Here is a 12,238-nt window from a genome sequence, read left to right as displayed (position 1 = left end):
CGGTGTCTGGGGCACTGGGGCAGCGTGGAAGCAGAGGGTGGACGGGCCGGGCACGCAGATTTTGAGGAGACTGTACCCAACTCAAAATTCTGTCCAGCCTTCCCACGGGCCAGCAGGACTGCGTTCTCTCTCTCCTCCCCCAGGCCGCACCGGGAGGTGGCATTGGGCAATCCCCTCCCCATCCTCCGCCACCCCCACCCCCCGGGGCAGAGCCTGCTTCCGGCCTGTCCTTCGCGCTGTGAGAAATTGCAAGCGAGCGGTTAAGAGGCAAACGGTTTTATTTTCTGTTGGGACAGGTTGCCGGAACAGACAGAGGAGGGTTCCTTTGGTCCCCGTTTGTACAAACTTCCCGGGGGCACTTCTGTGTCTCAAAGTCTTGATCTGAACTGCCTGGAAAAGGACTCATGATACTGTATCTAGTTGAAAGAGGACAGACGAAGGGGCGCCCGGGTGGCGCAGTCGGTTAAGCGCCCGACTTCAGCCAGGTCACGATCTCGCGGTCCGGGAGTTCGAGCCCCGCGTCAGGCTCTGGGCTGATGGCTCGGAGCCTGGAGCCTGTTTCCGATTCTGTGTCTCCCCCTCTCTCTGCCCCTTCCCCGTTCATGCTCTGTCTCTCTCTGTCCCAAAAATAAATAAACGTTGAAAAAAAAATTTTTTTTAAATAAAAAAAAAAAGAATATCCTAGACGAAGCAGTGAAAATTATTAACTTTATGGTAACTTTGGGTACTTTAAAAAATATCCTGGGGGCTCCTGGGTGGCTCAGTCGGTGAAGCGTCCGACTTCAGCCAGGTCACGATCTCGCGGTCCGGGAGTTCGAGCCCCGCGTCAGGCTCTGGGCTGATGGCTCGGAGCCTGGAGCCTGCTTCCGATTCTGTGTCTCCCTCTCTCTCTGCCCCTCCCCCGTTCATGCTCTGTCTCTCTCTGTCCCAAAAATAAATAAACGTCGAAAAAAAAATTAAAAAAAATAAATAAATAAAATAAAGAGGACAGACAAATGTTTCAGTGGTCTGTGGCCTGCCCTGGCTACTCTGGCCCAATGTCCTTACGCGGGATTCACCATTTAACTCGAATCAGAGTTTGCACATGGAAGTCTAAAGAAAGTGCAAGAGGAGGTCAGCCGTGCTGAGCTCAGCAGGCATGGGGGGGGGGGCGGTGCTACAAAGAAAACGGGAGCCAGATCCCTCTAAACGCTCTCATTACACTATGAGAGCAGCATTAAAATTCCCTGAAGAAACAGGACGCGCATGATGAGTCCCCAGAGAAAATCTTACGAGCGTATAAAATAGTGTCGAATTCGAGCAGCACCAAAGGGTCAGAAGCTTCCCTTCCGGCACTTTAAGAATTCAGACGGCCGCCAAGGAGTATTCCTGGAGGTGAACGTCACTCCTGCGGCCACGAAGGAAGAGCTTGCAAACCCCCCTCCTCCCGCCCTTGCCCTCCCAACAGACGTGGCCAGCACATTCCCCACCACTCGGAACGGCCACAGATCAAATGATGGCAGGTCAGCACTTTGGAATGAACAGCTGAGCCCAGCGGCAGCTGCGGCCCCCCCCCCGACCTCCACTCTGTGTCTGAAGAAGGTTCACACTGCCTCTGCCCAGAGGGTCCCGACCCAGGCCTATCTGGGTTCACGAACTGCGGATGACGGCATCCGGGGCCCTTCGAGGATTCATCAGTCTGTTTGGTCCAAAGCCTGTATAAATTTAAACGTTTTGGGGCCTCTGGGCAGCTCAGTCGGGGGAGCGTCCAACTCTTGATTTCGGCCCAGGTCATGATCTCACGGTTCACGGGATCAAGCCTGCGTGGGGTTCTGTGCTGACAGCACGGAGCCTGCTTGGGATTCTTTCCTCTCTCTGCCCTTTCTCTCTCTCTCTCTCTCTCTCTTTCAAAAAATAAATAAGCATTTTTTAAAAATTTACAAGTTTCATACTTGAGAGTGGAAAGTGGTTTTTCCTCTTAAAACTGTCCTTACCACGCAGCTGGAGGGGAGCTGGCTGGATCGTCAGCCTGACCCTCGTAACCCTCACCGCCGCAACGCACCCCAGGCCAGAGAAGAGATGTCCCTGAGCACAAACGCACCCCCCAAATGAGGGTGGACATTCTCCTACAGAGCGTGGCACTAAAGTTTCATGAATCGTGGAAACCAAAGGAGAGAGAACTATTCTCTGAAAATTGCAGCAAGGGGCCAGGGCATTCCAATGCCCCAGGCGAGGAGACCCTGACCCTCGGTGCGTGCTTGCGCCTAGACCCGCCCCCCTTCTGCCTGCTCACCTCAGCGGCCCCCCTTTCCACGAGCACCCCGCCTCCGATCTGTCACACTTCTTGTCGTTCTCTCTCCAGAACCCGTGTAGAGCCCACGCCCTTCTCGCCAGCCACGGCATGGCCACCAGCACTCAGCCCTGCCTTCTGTTCAGAGCCAGGCTTTAGACCCTTTCAAGACACGGGTCAGATCTTCCACCGCCCCCCTCAAAGTCCTTGCCACGGCCCACAGCGTCCGTGTGGCCCTCACGGTCCCGGCTCTATCTCTGACCTCCTGTCCCTCGCCGGCCACAGCCCAGACCAGCCCGAGGGGCCGGGACACAACCTCTCGGAGCCTCTGCTGCAGCTGCCGCCTCGGGCTGGCACCCTCGTGGCCCAACTCCCCATCTATCCCATTCACCATCTCCTGTAAGCCTTGTTCAGAAGATGTCTTCTCAGGGAGGGCTGGCCTGACCACCCCACTTAACCCCACCACCTAGCCCACCCCCACACCAAGAGACCCCCGTTCCCCACGCCCAGTACCACAGCCTCCTGATTTACTCTATAATTCACTATTTTATTACGCTTACGGTTATGCCAGCACATAAGACCTCAGAGATGAGGACCTCAGTTTTGGTCCTGTATCCCAAGCATCTGGACCAGTGCCTGGTACACGGTAGGTTGTCAATAAACAGCACCAGTAGGCCCATGAGGCCAGAACCTCCAGCTTCCTGAAAGAGCCTCATTATTTACCTGGCAAAACAGGGTAACGACTTGTCAGACGCTTCCATGTTCATTACAGTCTTCTAACACCTGTTCTAAGTAATCTGTAGGTGCAGTGACAGTTCTGGTGACAGGGAACCTTCCGGGCCTCCAGAGGCACATACCGGGTGCGTGTGACTGACGAGGAAGTTGGCCTCGTGTGAGGACGGGGGGTGGGAGGGGACACGCAGCCTGGGGCTGACAGCCAGCCGGGCCCCCGTGCGGTGCGGTCCTGAGTGCTGGGTGGGTGGTGCCCGGGGGGCTCACGCCTGGGCTCTACCCCAAAGTCAGAGTGGGAAACAGGGAGGGAGAAAACGGGCAGGAGGCAGAGGATGAAACAGCGAGGGCGACGAAGGAAAGCGCAGAAAGGAGGCGAGACCGACTTCCCGCTGGGTGGAGGGGAGCCGGCAAAGACTCCCGCCCGGATCAACCTGGGTCAGCCTCCGCCGAACCTCAACCTTGGGCCTCGTCCTCATGCTCGGGAAGCCCGCTACGTCAGCTCAGGGAGCCCCCAGCTCCGTGTCGGACAGGGCTCCTCACCGCCCCCCAGGTGAGTCCCATCGCCTGGCCGGCCTTCGGCACGAAACCTGCCGGTGGGTCTGGAAGGACCCCCGCCCCCTGACGCTTCCTCGTGGTGGTCTCCCTCCGCGCCCCCGCCCGCTCCGAGGAGCACACCCCACTGCCCTTCTGGGGCAGGGGCCTGGGCCCCACCCCCTGGTCGCCAGACGGAGCGCCCTCAGAATCACCTTCTCTTTAACGGAACCCAGGTACAAAGGCTTTTTAACAAAACAGGAGAGAATCCCCTCGGCGGAAGAAGTGCGTCTGGAAGACGGAGCCAGGTAAAGGTGACGTTGTAGTGACTCGTGACTTCCACGAGTCGTCTTGGGAATTATTTCATTGGAGCTATTTTACTGGGGATTCCTTTACCTCTAAGTGAACTGAACCTAATTATGACATGGTGGCTCCACAGGGTGGTAACAGTGAACCCAGTAAAGTTATATATTCTAACGTCTTACTGATTTCTTGCCTTTATATTAGGATCCCTTATCTTTTCCTGGAAAGGACTTGATATGACGTCCTACACGCACACACTCACCACCTGTTTAGAGCACGTATGTCAACGTGGATGTAGTGTGTGTGTGCATGCCTGTGTACGTGTTGTATAAGGAAAATGACATGCTATCCATCCAGCAAAATACTGATGCCAGCTGTGGGAAATACGATTTTCTTCTTTTACTTAGCTGTATCCTACGTTTTTTTCAATTTCTGAGAAAAAAATATAAAAGTTGTACTTCCTTGAGAAGCCTGGGTTGAGGGACTACTCCTCAAACCTGTACGAGACGCAGCCCCGCGGCCGGACAGGTGTGGAGGAATCCCCTGCACCCACCATAACCTTTACACCTGAGCGTGTCCATCTGTCCTTAAACCACTTGCCCTGTTCCCAGAGCAGGAGCCCAGACAAAACCACTGGGTTTGCCTCCCTGCGGCCCGACACTGAGGATAACAAGGGAAGCTTCTACCACAGATTAACTCGGAAATACCACCGAGAGCACGTGGGACACACAGGGACGGGGTGCAACCCGACCTCCTGGTTTTAAATTCGGTTTCTCTCCCGCATGAGCAGCACTGGCTATTTGGGGCAGGTGTCCCAGGGCACGTGGCCAGGCCCACCGAGACCTTACCTGTTGATCTCCAGGGTGTGCACGCCATACTTGCTCTCGATTCTGTACTTCCCCGGCTCTCCTGCTTGGCAGATCAAACTGCCGTCTTTATACCTAAACGAGGGAAACGCTGATTTTAGTGCAAAGGCAGAGTGGACTTTGCATTTTGTCCCAGCCTTCTTTACGGCCCCTCGGGACGCTACTCCCCGCCTGTGCGAGCTTCACGCAGGGCCCGTGGGCACAGCGGAGTGGCCGGGGGGGCGATCTAGGGCCCGTGTCTGCCTGTCTGTTTAGGGGAGAGCAGCTCTTGCAGGATTCAGCCCGTCTGGGCGATCCTCAACCGATGACAGCGAGGGCCGCAGGGCTCCTTGGACTCCGTCAGGAATCCAGGAAAAGTCCTTCCATGAGAACGAAATGTTGCCAGCGTTAGCTGGGTTCCGGGCCAGCCTCTCCAGAGAGTTCCACAGGATCAAACCACACTGGACCCTGACTCGAGGAAGCTGGCCTCCTTGCCCCATGCAGGACAGCAGGACCTCGTCTCCCTGAGACCCAGAGGCTGCGGGTCGCAGCCTCCCCTGCCCGCCTGGCACATGGGCTCCTTTTTTCTGATCTGGGCTGAGCGCCCCAATCCAGGGTGTGAGTAAAATGCTTACAGTGTTTTCAGCAAGCTACAAACTTCGGGAATGTTATCACTTCCAGCAAGTGAGGAAACAGACAAGCACATATGGGGCCTGGAGACTCGTCTTGGCTCCCAAGGTCCGGTCGACCACAGCCCAGCTCCAGCGGGGAGCCTTCCCAAGTTAAAAGCAGAGCCACTCGTGTAAACACAAGCCACCCGAGGGAACTCTCTCTGAAATAAAAACCCTCTGCAAACTCAGCTGAGTCTGTTGCACCGACATGAAAAACGTTGCCATGGTATCTATAACGGACGCCCTGCGAGTTTTTATAAAGGCCTTTCCCGGAGTCTCGCACAAGGTGGTCAGCGGGACGGGCCGTGTGCCACGTGCTTCCTTCGCGTGGATCTCCCACTGCACGGCTCAGGCAGCCGTTTCCAGATCCCTGCAAGGAAGTGCAGGCGCCGGGGCGGCTCGGCAGGTAAGAGTCTGACTCTTGATTTCGGCTCAGGCCGTGATGTCACCGTTCGTTTGATTGAGCCCCATGTCTAGGTTTCTCTCTCTCCCTCTCTGTCTCTCTCTGTCTCTCTCTCTCTCAAAAACAAACAAACGTTAAAAAACCATCATTAAAAAGAGAGGGCGAGAACAGGACAGCCCTCCCCGGGCCGGGAACAGCACTCACCACTGCACCACGGGGGTGGGAAAGCCTTGCACGGTGAAACACAGCTTCACGGACATCCTCTCCCACACGGTGTGGGACCGCAGGCGCACCAGGATCTCGGGGGCCCTGCGCATCCGCTCCTCGTACGAGTGCCTTTCCCCGGCGAGCTTGTCCTCCACCTGTCCCGGGGACGAGGATGCGTCAGCGCCCCTGCCCCGCCAACAGGCCGCGCGAACGCATCGGGAGCACCCAGGACGAGGCCCGCGCCTCTCCCGGAGACGCAGGCGGCCCCCTACCATCTGCTGAATGGCGTATCTGTCCAGCTGGTGCTGCGCCTGTGAGCGAGCCAGGTGCACGTTCTCTTCCATCTCCGCCAGCTCCCGGAGGAAACGCTGCCGCTTGGCTTCTCCATACGAAGCCACCAGAGACTGGTACCTGCGGGAGAGGTGACGTTATTCTCAGGACACACCGAAAAGGGCACGTCTGCCTGTGTTTATCTCCTTCGAGACCTCCGTGCGCTGGTGAGCCTGCACCACACAGAGCTGTGACGAGGGCAGGTGAAGGAGGCGTGAATGAGACCATGCGGGGGGCGCCTGGGGGGCTCAGTCGGCTGAGCGTCTGACTTTGGCTCAGGTCGCGATCTCACGGTTCGTGAGTTCAAGCCCCGGGTCGGGTTCTGTGCTGACGGCTCGGATCCTGGAGCCTGCTTCCGATTCTGTCTCCCTCTCTCTCTGCCCCTCCCCCGCTCACGTTCCGTGTGTGTGTCTCTCTCTCTCTCTCTCTCTCTCTGTCTCGCAAAAATCAATAAAAAATTGAAAAAAATGTAAAAAAAAGAAAATTCAGGGATTGAAACAAAAATGCATTATTTTTTATAAACACACAAAAAGTTAAAATTGAAATATAACTAGGGCGCCCAGGGACTCAATCGGTTGAGCATTCGACTTTGGCTCAGGTCATGATCTCGCGGTTCACGAGTTCGAGCCCTGCATCAGGCTCTGTGGTGACAGCTCGGAGCCTGGAGCCTGCTAAGGATTCTGTGTCTCCCTACCTCTGCCCCTCCCCCACTCATGCTCGTGCTCTTTCTCCCCCCCCCCAAAAATAATAAATAAACATTTTTTAAAAAGGGAGGGGGCACCTGGGGGTTGAGTTGGTTAAGCGCCTGGCTCTTTCTCGGCTCAGGTTCTGATCTCCCAGTCTGTGAGTTCAAGCCCCATGTCGGGCTCTGTGCTGACAGCGTGGAGTCTGCTTGGGATTCTCTCCCCTCCCCCTCCCCCACTCGCACTGTCTCTCTCTCAAAATAAATAAACATTGAAAAAGGGAGAAAGTCAGCATCTGGCGGCCTAGGGGTCTGACACCCCACGCTGAGGCACCCACACAGACGACGTGAGATTCCTCCTGCGCGGAATCCTATAAAAACCGCCTGTTCTCCTGGGGAGACTGCTGTTCTGAGTGAATTTAGGACTGGGTTAAAGCCTCCTGAATCCACAGCTACAGACAGGAAGCAAACCTGGGTTCCAGGAAAATAGAGAGGATGCAAACAATTAAGCTCCTTTCATCTGTGGGAGCAGAGAACGAGGTGCAGCTGATCTGGCCCGGGTGCCATCTTTGTGAGCCCAACAGGGCCCGGCCCACTCCCGGCCCGCCTCTCCTGCCCCTTCTCCCTCTCTCTCTCTCTCTTCTGTCCTTCTCCCTCCCTCCCTCCCCTTCTTTCTTCTCTCTCCCTCTCCCTCCCTCTCTCCTCTTCCCTCTCCTACTCCCTCTCCCTCCCCCCAACCACTGAGGGAGCATCTCCGCTGCTCTGTGATGAGGTGTCCGGGCCTCTGGCCCTCTTCTGCAAGCCCACAGACAGCCTGTGTGATGCACGGAGACCCATCTTTCGCTAGCACAGAAGCAGGGGCATGAAAGGGCTACTTCTAATCCACGTATCCCCCAGGAGGACACGCTGAGATGTGCAGAGCTCCCGAGTCTTGGGTTCCTATTTTACGTGAAGATAGAGTGGTAATTCCAACGGACGCACCCACGGGTTCATCTTTTGAGCACCAATCAATCTGTCCCACGCGTTAAACTAGTTTCTGCCGTAGGAGGTGAGGAACAAAATGAGCTGGGGAGACACGGGTTATAACCCACATACCTGCCATGAGTCAGCTTCCTACTTTGGGCGAGTAGCCTCGTGTATCCCAGAAAGATTTCCCACAGCCAGAAGGTCACCAAAGTCATTATCGCCAAAACCACGTGAATCCCTGACCTCTCAGATCAACAGAAGTCGACCTTCCCCCCATTTCACTCCCCCAAAAACCGAGGAGTGGAGAGTTCTTGTGGCATGTTCAAGGACACAAGGAATGGCTCGTAAACTTATAAAGCTCTAGTCCTCTCACTCCCCGCACTTGAACCCTAACTATGGGTAGAACCATTTTTTAAATAATCCAATACCAGAAAATCCAGAGTTTTATAATGTACACGTTTTACATTTTTTAAATGTTTATTTTTGAGAGAGAAACAGAGCGCGTGGGGGAGGGGCAGAGAGAGAAGGAGACACCGAATCTGAAGCAGGCTCCAGGCTCCGAGCTGTCAGCACAGAGCCCGACGCGGGGCCTGAACTCAAGAACCGTGAAATCATGACCTGAATCAGACCAAAAGTCAGACGCTTAACCGACGGAGCCCCCCAGGCACTCCTCTAACGTGCACATTTTGAAGTGATTCTCTTACAAAAGAAATCCTCACTTTATAATGAAATTCATGTGTCAAAATTCCCAGAAGGCATTTAAAAGATCATTCAAAGATTAAAAATGAGGGCTAATCTCTTCAGCTGTACATTTTTATTACACAGATCCTTCCATCGTGAAATTCATCAAAAATGAAACCTGTTTACCAAAATCTCATTCTTCTTTCAGGTTTTCAATGTGTTAGAGATATCGAGAAAATTTTCTAGAAGTAGGAGGGAGAGGTGAGGGGGGAAGCAGCAGGAATGAAATAAAGCACTCATGACCCACCCAACTATTTTGTTCTTCTAAGATCACCACCTGCCTCTCTGATCTGGAAATAATTTTAAGACTGACGTCCCTATTAATCCATGTCACGCCCCTGACATTTTCCCCATGAGCTGAGTCCCCTGACACGCACGGCACGGCCGTCTACGGGCCCCTCACGACGGTTTCCCCACGGACACCCCTGGGAATGCCGGCACGTCTCAGGAAGATCGCCTTCCTGGAGTCGGCGACCTCACTGCCCCGCTTGAGCAGCTCAGGAGGCTGTCGGTGGAGGTTCCACATGACCTTCAAACCGCCAGGTCTTAGGGCTTTAATGTGAGAATCCCACTGTGCGTGGAAAGCTAGAGAGTGCCACGTGGGACGGCGACCGGGACCTGACACAGGATGCCAGCGGCAACGCACACATGGCACGCGGCCCCGTCTGCGACGTTCCCTTCTGCGACAGTTATCCTATTCGGGTCCACTGAGGTGATGTCACTGACGAATAAGCAGGCAGCGGGAGCTTATGCTTTTGTCAGAATCAAGCATCACCGGGGCACCTGGGTGGCTCACTCGGTTAAGCATCCGACTTCAGCTCAGGTCATGGTCTCACAGTTCGTGGGTTCGAGCCCCACGTCGGGCTCTGTGCTGACAGCTCAAGAGCCTGGAGTCTGCTTCGGATTCTGGGTCTCCCTCTCTCTCTGCTCCTCCCTGCCCCCCAAAATTAAACATTTAAAAATGTCTTTAAAAACAAAAAAGAATAAAAAAGAAGCAAGTGTGACCTTCCAGGCTCTCTCGGGTGTGCGTCTGGCTGCCGCCCAGTCACTGTCCCCCCCTCTGGCCTTCAGGCCCTCCCTCCCGAGGCGCGGTGACTCCGCGGGCCTGCGCGGCCTCTGCAGGCAGTCTGGGGGAGGCGGGGGTTACCTTCTCTTCTTGTCCTGCTCCTCCTCCTCCAGCTCGGTGCTCACCCTCTTCGCACAGATACTGCACGTTGTCCCCAGCGCCGTCTGGCCGGAAGCCCTCTGGGAAGACGACTTCCTCTGGACGGACGACTGCGTGGAGGTATGCCTGGGTGAGCGCGGAGAAACGGGACGCGTCAGAGAAGCACACGGGGAAACGTGACAGATGGCACGCAGGGCGCGCGAAGGAAAATGAGGTGCAACAGAGAGGGAGCAGACCGTAAGAGGCTCGGCAATACAGACAGCAACTGAGGGCTGCCGGAGGGAGGTGGGGGGATGGGCCAGACGGGTGACCGGCACTAAGGAGGGGGCTGGCGGACGGGCACTGGGTGTCATACGTAAGAGAGGAGCACTGGGTTCTACTCCGGAAGCCGGGACTGTGCTAACTTGAATTTAAATGTTTTCATGCTAAAAGCAGGGGTACTTGGGTGGCTCAGTTGGTTAAGCGTCCGACTTCGGCTCAGGTCACGATGTCACACGGTTCCTGAAATCAAGCCCCACATGGGGCTCTGTGTGTCAGCACCGAGCCTGCTTTGGGTCCTCTGTCTTCCCCTCTCTCTGCTCCTCCCCCACTCATGCTCTCTCTCTCCCTTTCTCTCTCACCTCTCTCAAAAATAAGTAAATGTTTAAAAACAATGGTAGGGGCGTCTCGGTGGCTCAGTGTAGTGTCCGACTTCGGCTCAGGTCACGATCTCACGGTTCGTGGGTTCGAGCTTCCTGTCGGGCTCTGCGCTGACAGCTCGGAGCCTGGAACCTGCTTCAGATTCTGTGTCTCCCTCTCTCTCTCTGCTCCTCCCCCCACTCGTGCTCTGTCTCTCTCTCAAAAATAAACATTTTAAAAAAGTGTTTAAACAATGCTAAAAAATAATAAAATCTAAAATTAAAAACAGTACACAAAGTCATCACCGCAGACACGCCACCTTTTCCAGCGGCGGCACACGGGCGTGAAGGAGCACGCACGCGCGTGCAGACACACAAACGGGTGCGTGCACGCTCACAGCTGACACATGCGCATGCGTGCAAGCACACGGAACTCCGCCCCCGTCTGCACTTGCCTGTGCCCAGAGGGGCGCGTGCGCGCATGGGTCGGCCTCTCCCCCTTGCCATTTTCCATCCGTGCCAGCCAGCGCCTTCCACGGCGCTCTTGGCCCAGCGCCACGATTATATATATCTCCGGGGATCTGAGGCTCCCGGAGGCTGCCGGGAGCGCTGCGAACGCTTGGCTGTGTGTCACAAGGATGGCAAAGGACACGGGGCCGCGGGCGCGTCTAAATATAGGGTGTCGGCGACACGCACGAGCCCCCGGGCCGGGCCGGCACACCCAGGGCGTCTGTCCATCCTTCGGCACAGCCGTCTAACCCGCCCAGGCCAATCCCGGACTCGGCACACAGGCACGTGCTGCAGGTCCCCGAGGACGCCGGCTTCGGAAACCACCGGATCTGCGGCTCGACGCCAGCCCACTAGGCACCGGATACGTGTGCGGTTTTGCTATGCGTATTATTGCGGCAAAATTACGGGTATCGGCCTCCACGTGACCTTCACTCTGCCCCCAAGAGCTTTTCCTCCCTCTGACGCTCTTCCCGTGGCCCTTCCCACCGCCCTTGTGCTGACTGGTTTTGTTGTTGTTGTTGTTGTTGTTTGGTTTTATTTGAGAGCAAGAGAGGGAGCCGGGGAGGGGCAGAGAGAGGGAGACAGAGAATGCCAAGCAGGATACGCACTGTCAGCCCAGAGCCTGACGTGGGGCTCAAACTCACGACCTGTGAGATCATGACCTGAGCCGAGATCAAGAGTCACTCGGGGCACCTGGGGTGGTGGCTCAGTGGTTAAGCAGCCTCTCGCGGTTCACCGGTTCCAGCCCCGCGTCCGGCTCTGTGCTGATGGCTTGGAGCCTGCAGCCTGCTTCGGATTCTGTGTCTCCCTCTCTCTGCCTCTCCCCACTCACGCTTTGCCTCTTTCTCTCTCTCTCTCCTCTCTCTCTCTCTCTCTCTCTCAAAAAAATAAACATTGAAAAAAATTAAAAAAAAAAAAAAAAGAATCAGATGCTCAGCCAACTGAGCCACCCAGGCGCCCTAGACTTTCCGGATCCTAGTTCTGGAAGATGTGTAGAGAAGAGCAAAGTCGAGGAGCACTTACGAAAAAGTCTCTGTGTTCATCATCTACACTAGGGGCTCAGAGCCAGTCTACCAGCATCTACTGGGATCCCAGGTGCGCAACCTGGAGCTTCCGGTAAAGCCAGGAGAGCTAGATTTCCCCTGGGGTGCTGGGCGCGGGCATCAGGCGGCCTGCCATCTCTGACCCTCCCGACGCTCCCGTCCAGGTTGCAGGGGACCGGACGCCAGACCCCCACGACCCAACCCCTCCCAGTCTAACCGCTGA

The 12,238-nt window shown here is 55.8% G+C and overlaps 1 protein-coding gene across 3 annotated transcripts in view; it reads right to left on the bottom strand.

Annotated features, from left to right (window-relative positions):
* Nucleotides 1-12,238, bottom strand: part of MYOM2 (myomesin 2) — a 73,343-nt gene that overhangs the window by 55,775 nt on the left and 5,330 nt on the right. For all 3 annotated transcript variants that reach the window (XM_003984560.5, XM_006930539.4, XM_011281363.4), the window contains 4 exons: nt 9,828-9,971; nt 6,234-6,372; nt 5,959-6,116; nt 4,684-4,776 (listed from right to left, as the gene is read on the bottom strand). In XM_003984560.5, coding sequence (XP_003984609.5) covers nt 4,684-4,776; nt 5,959-6,116; nt 6,234-6,372; nt 9,828-9,971 — 534 coding nt within the window. The remainder of the gene's footprint in view (nt 1-4,683; nt 4,777-5,958; nt 6,117-6,233; nt 6,373-9,827; nt 9,972-12,238) is intronic.

Source organism: Felis catus, chromosome B1 (genome assembly GCF_018350175.1).
Source record: "Felis catus isolate Fca126 chromosome B1, F.catus_Fca126_mat1.0, whole genome shotgun sequence".
Lineage (NCBI taxonomy): Eukaryota > Metazoa > Chordata > Mammalia > Carnivora > Felidae > Felis > Felis catus.
This window is presented reverse-complemented; position numbering and strand designations above follow the sequence as displayed.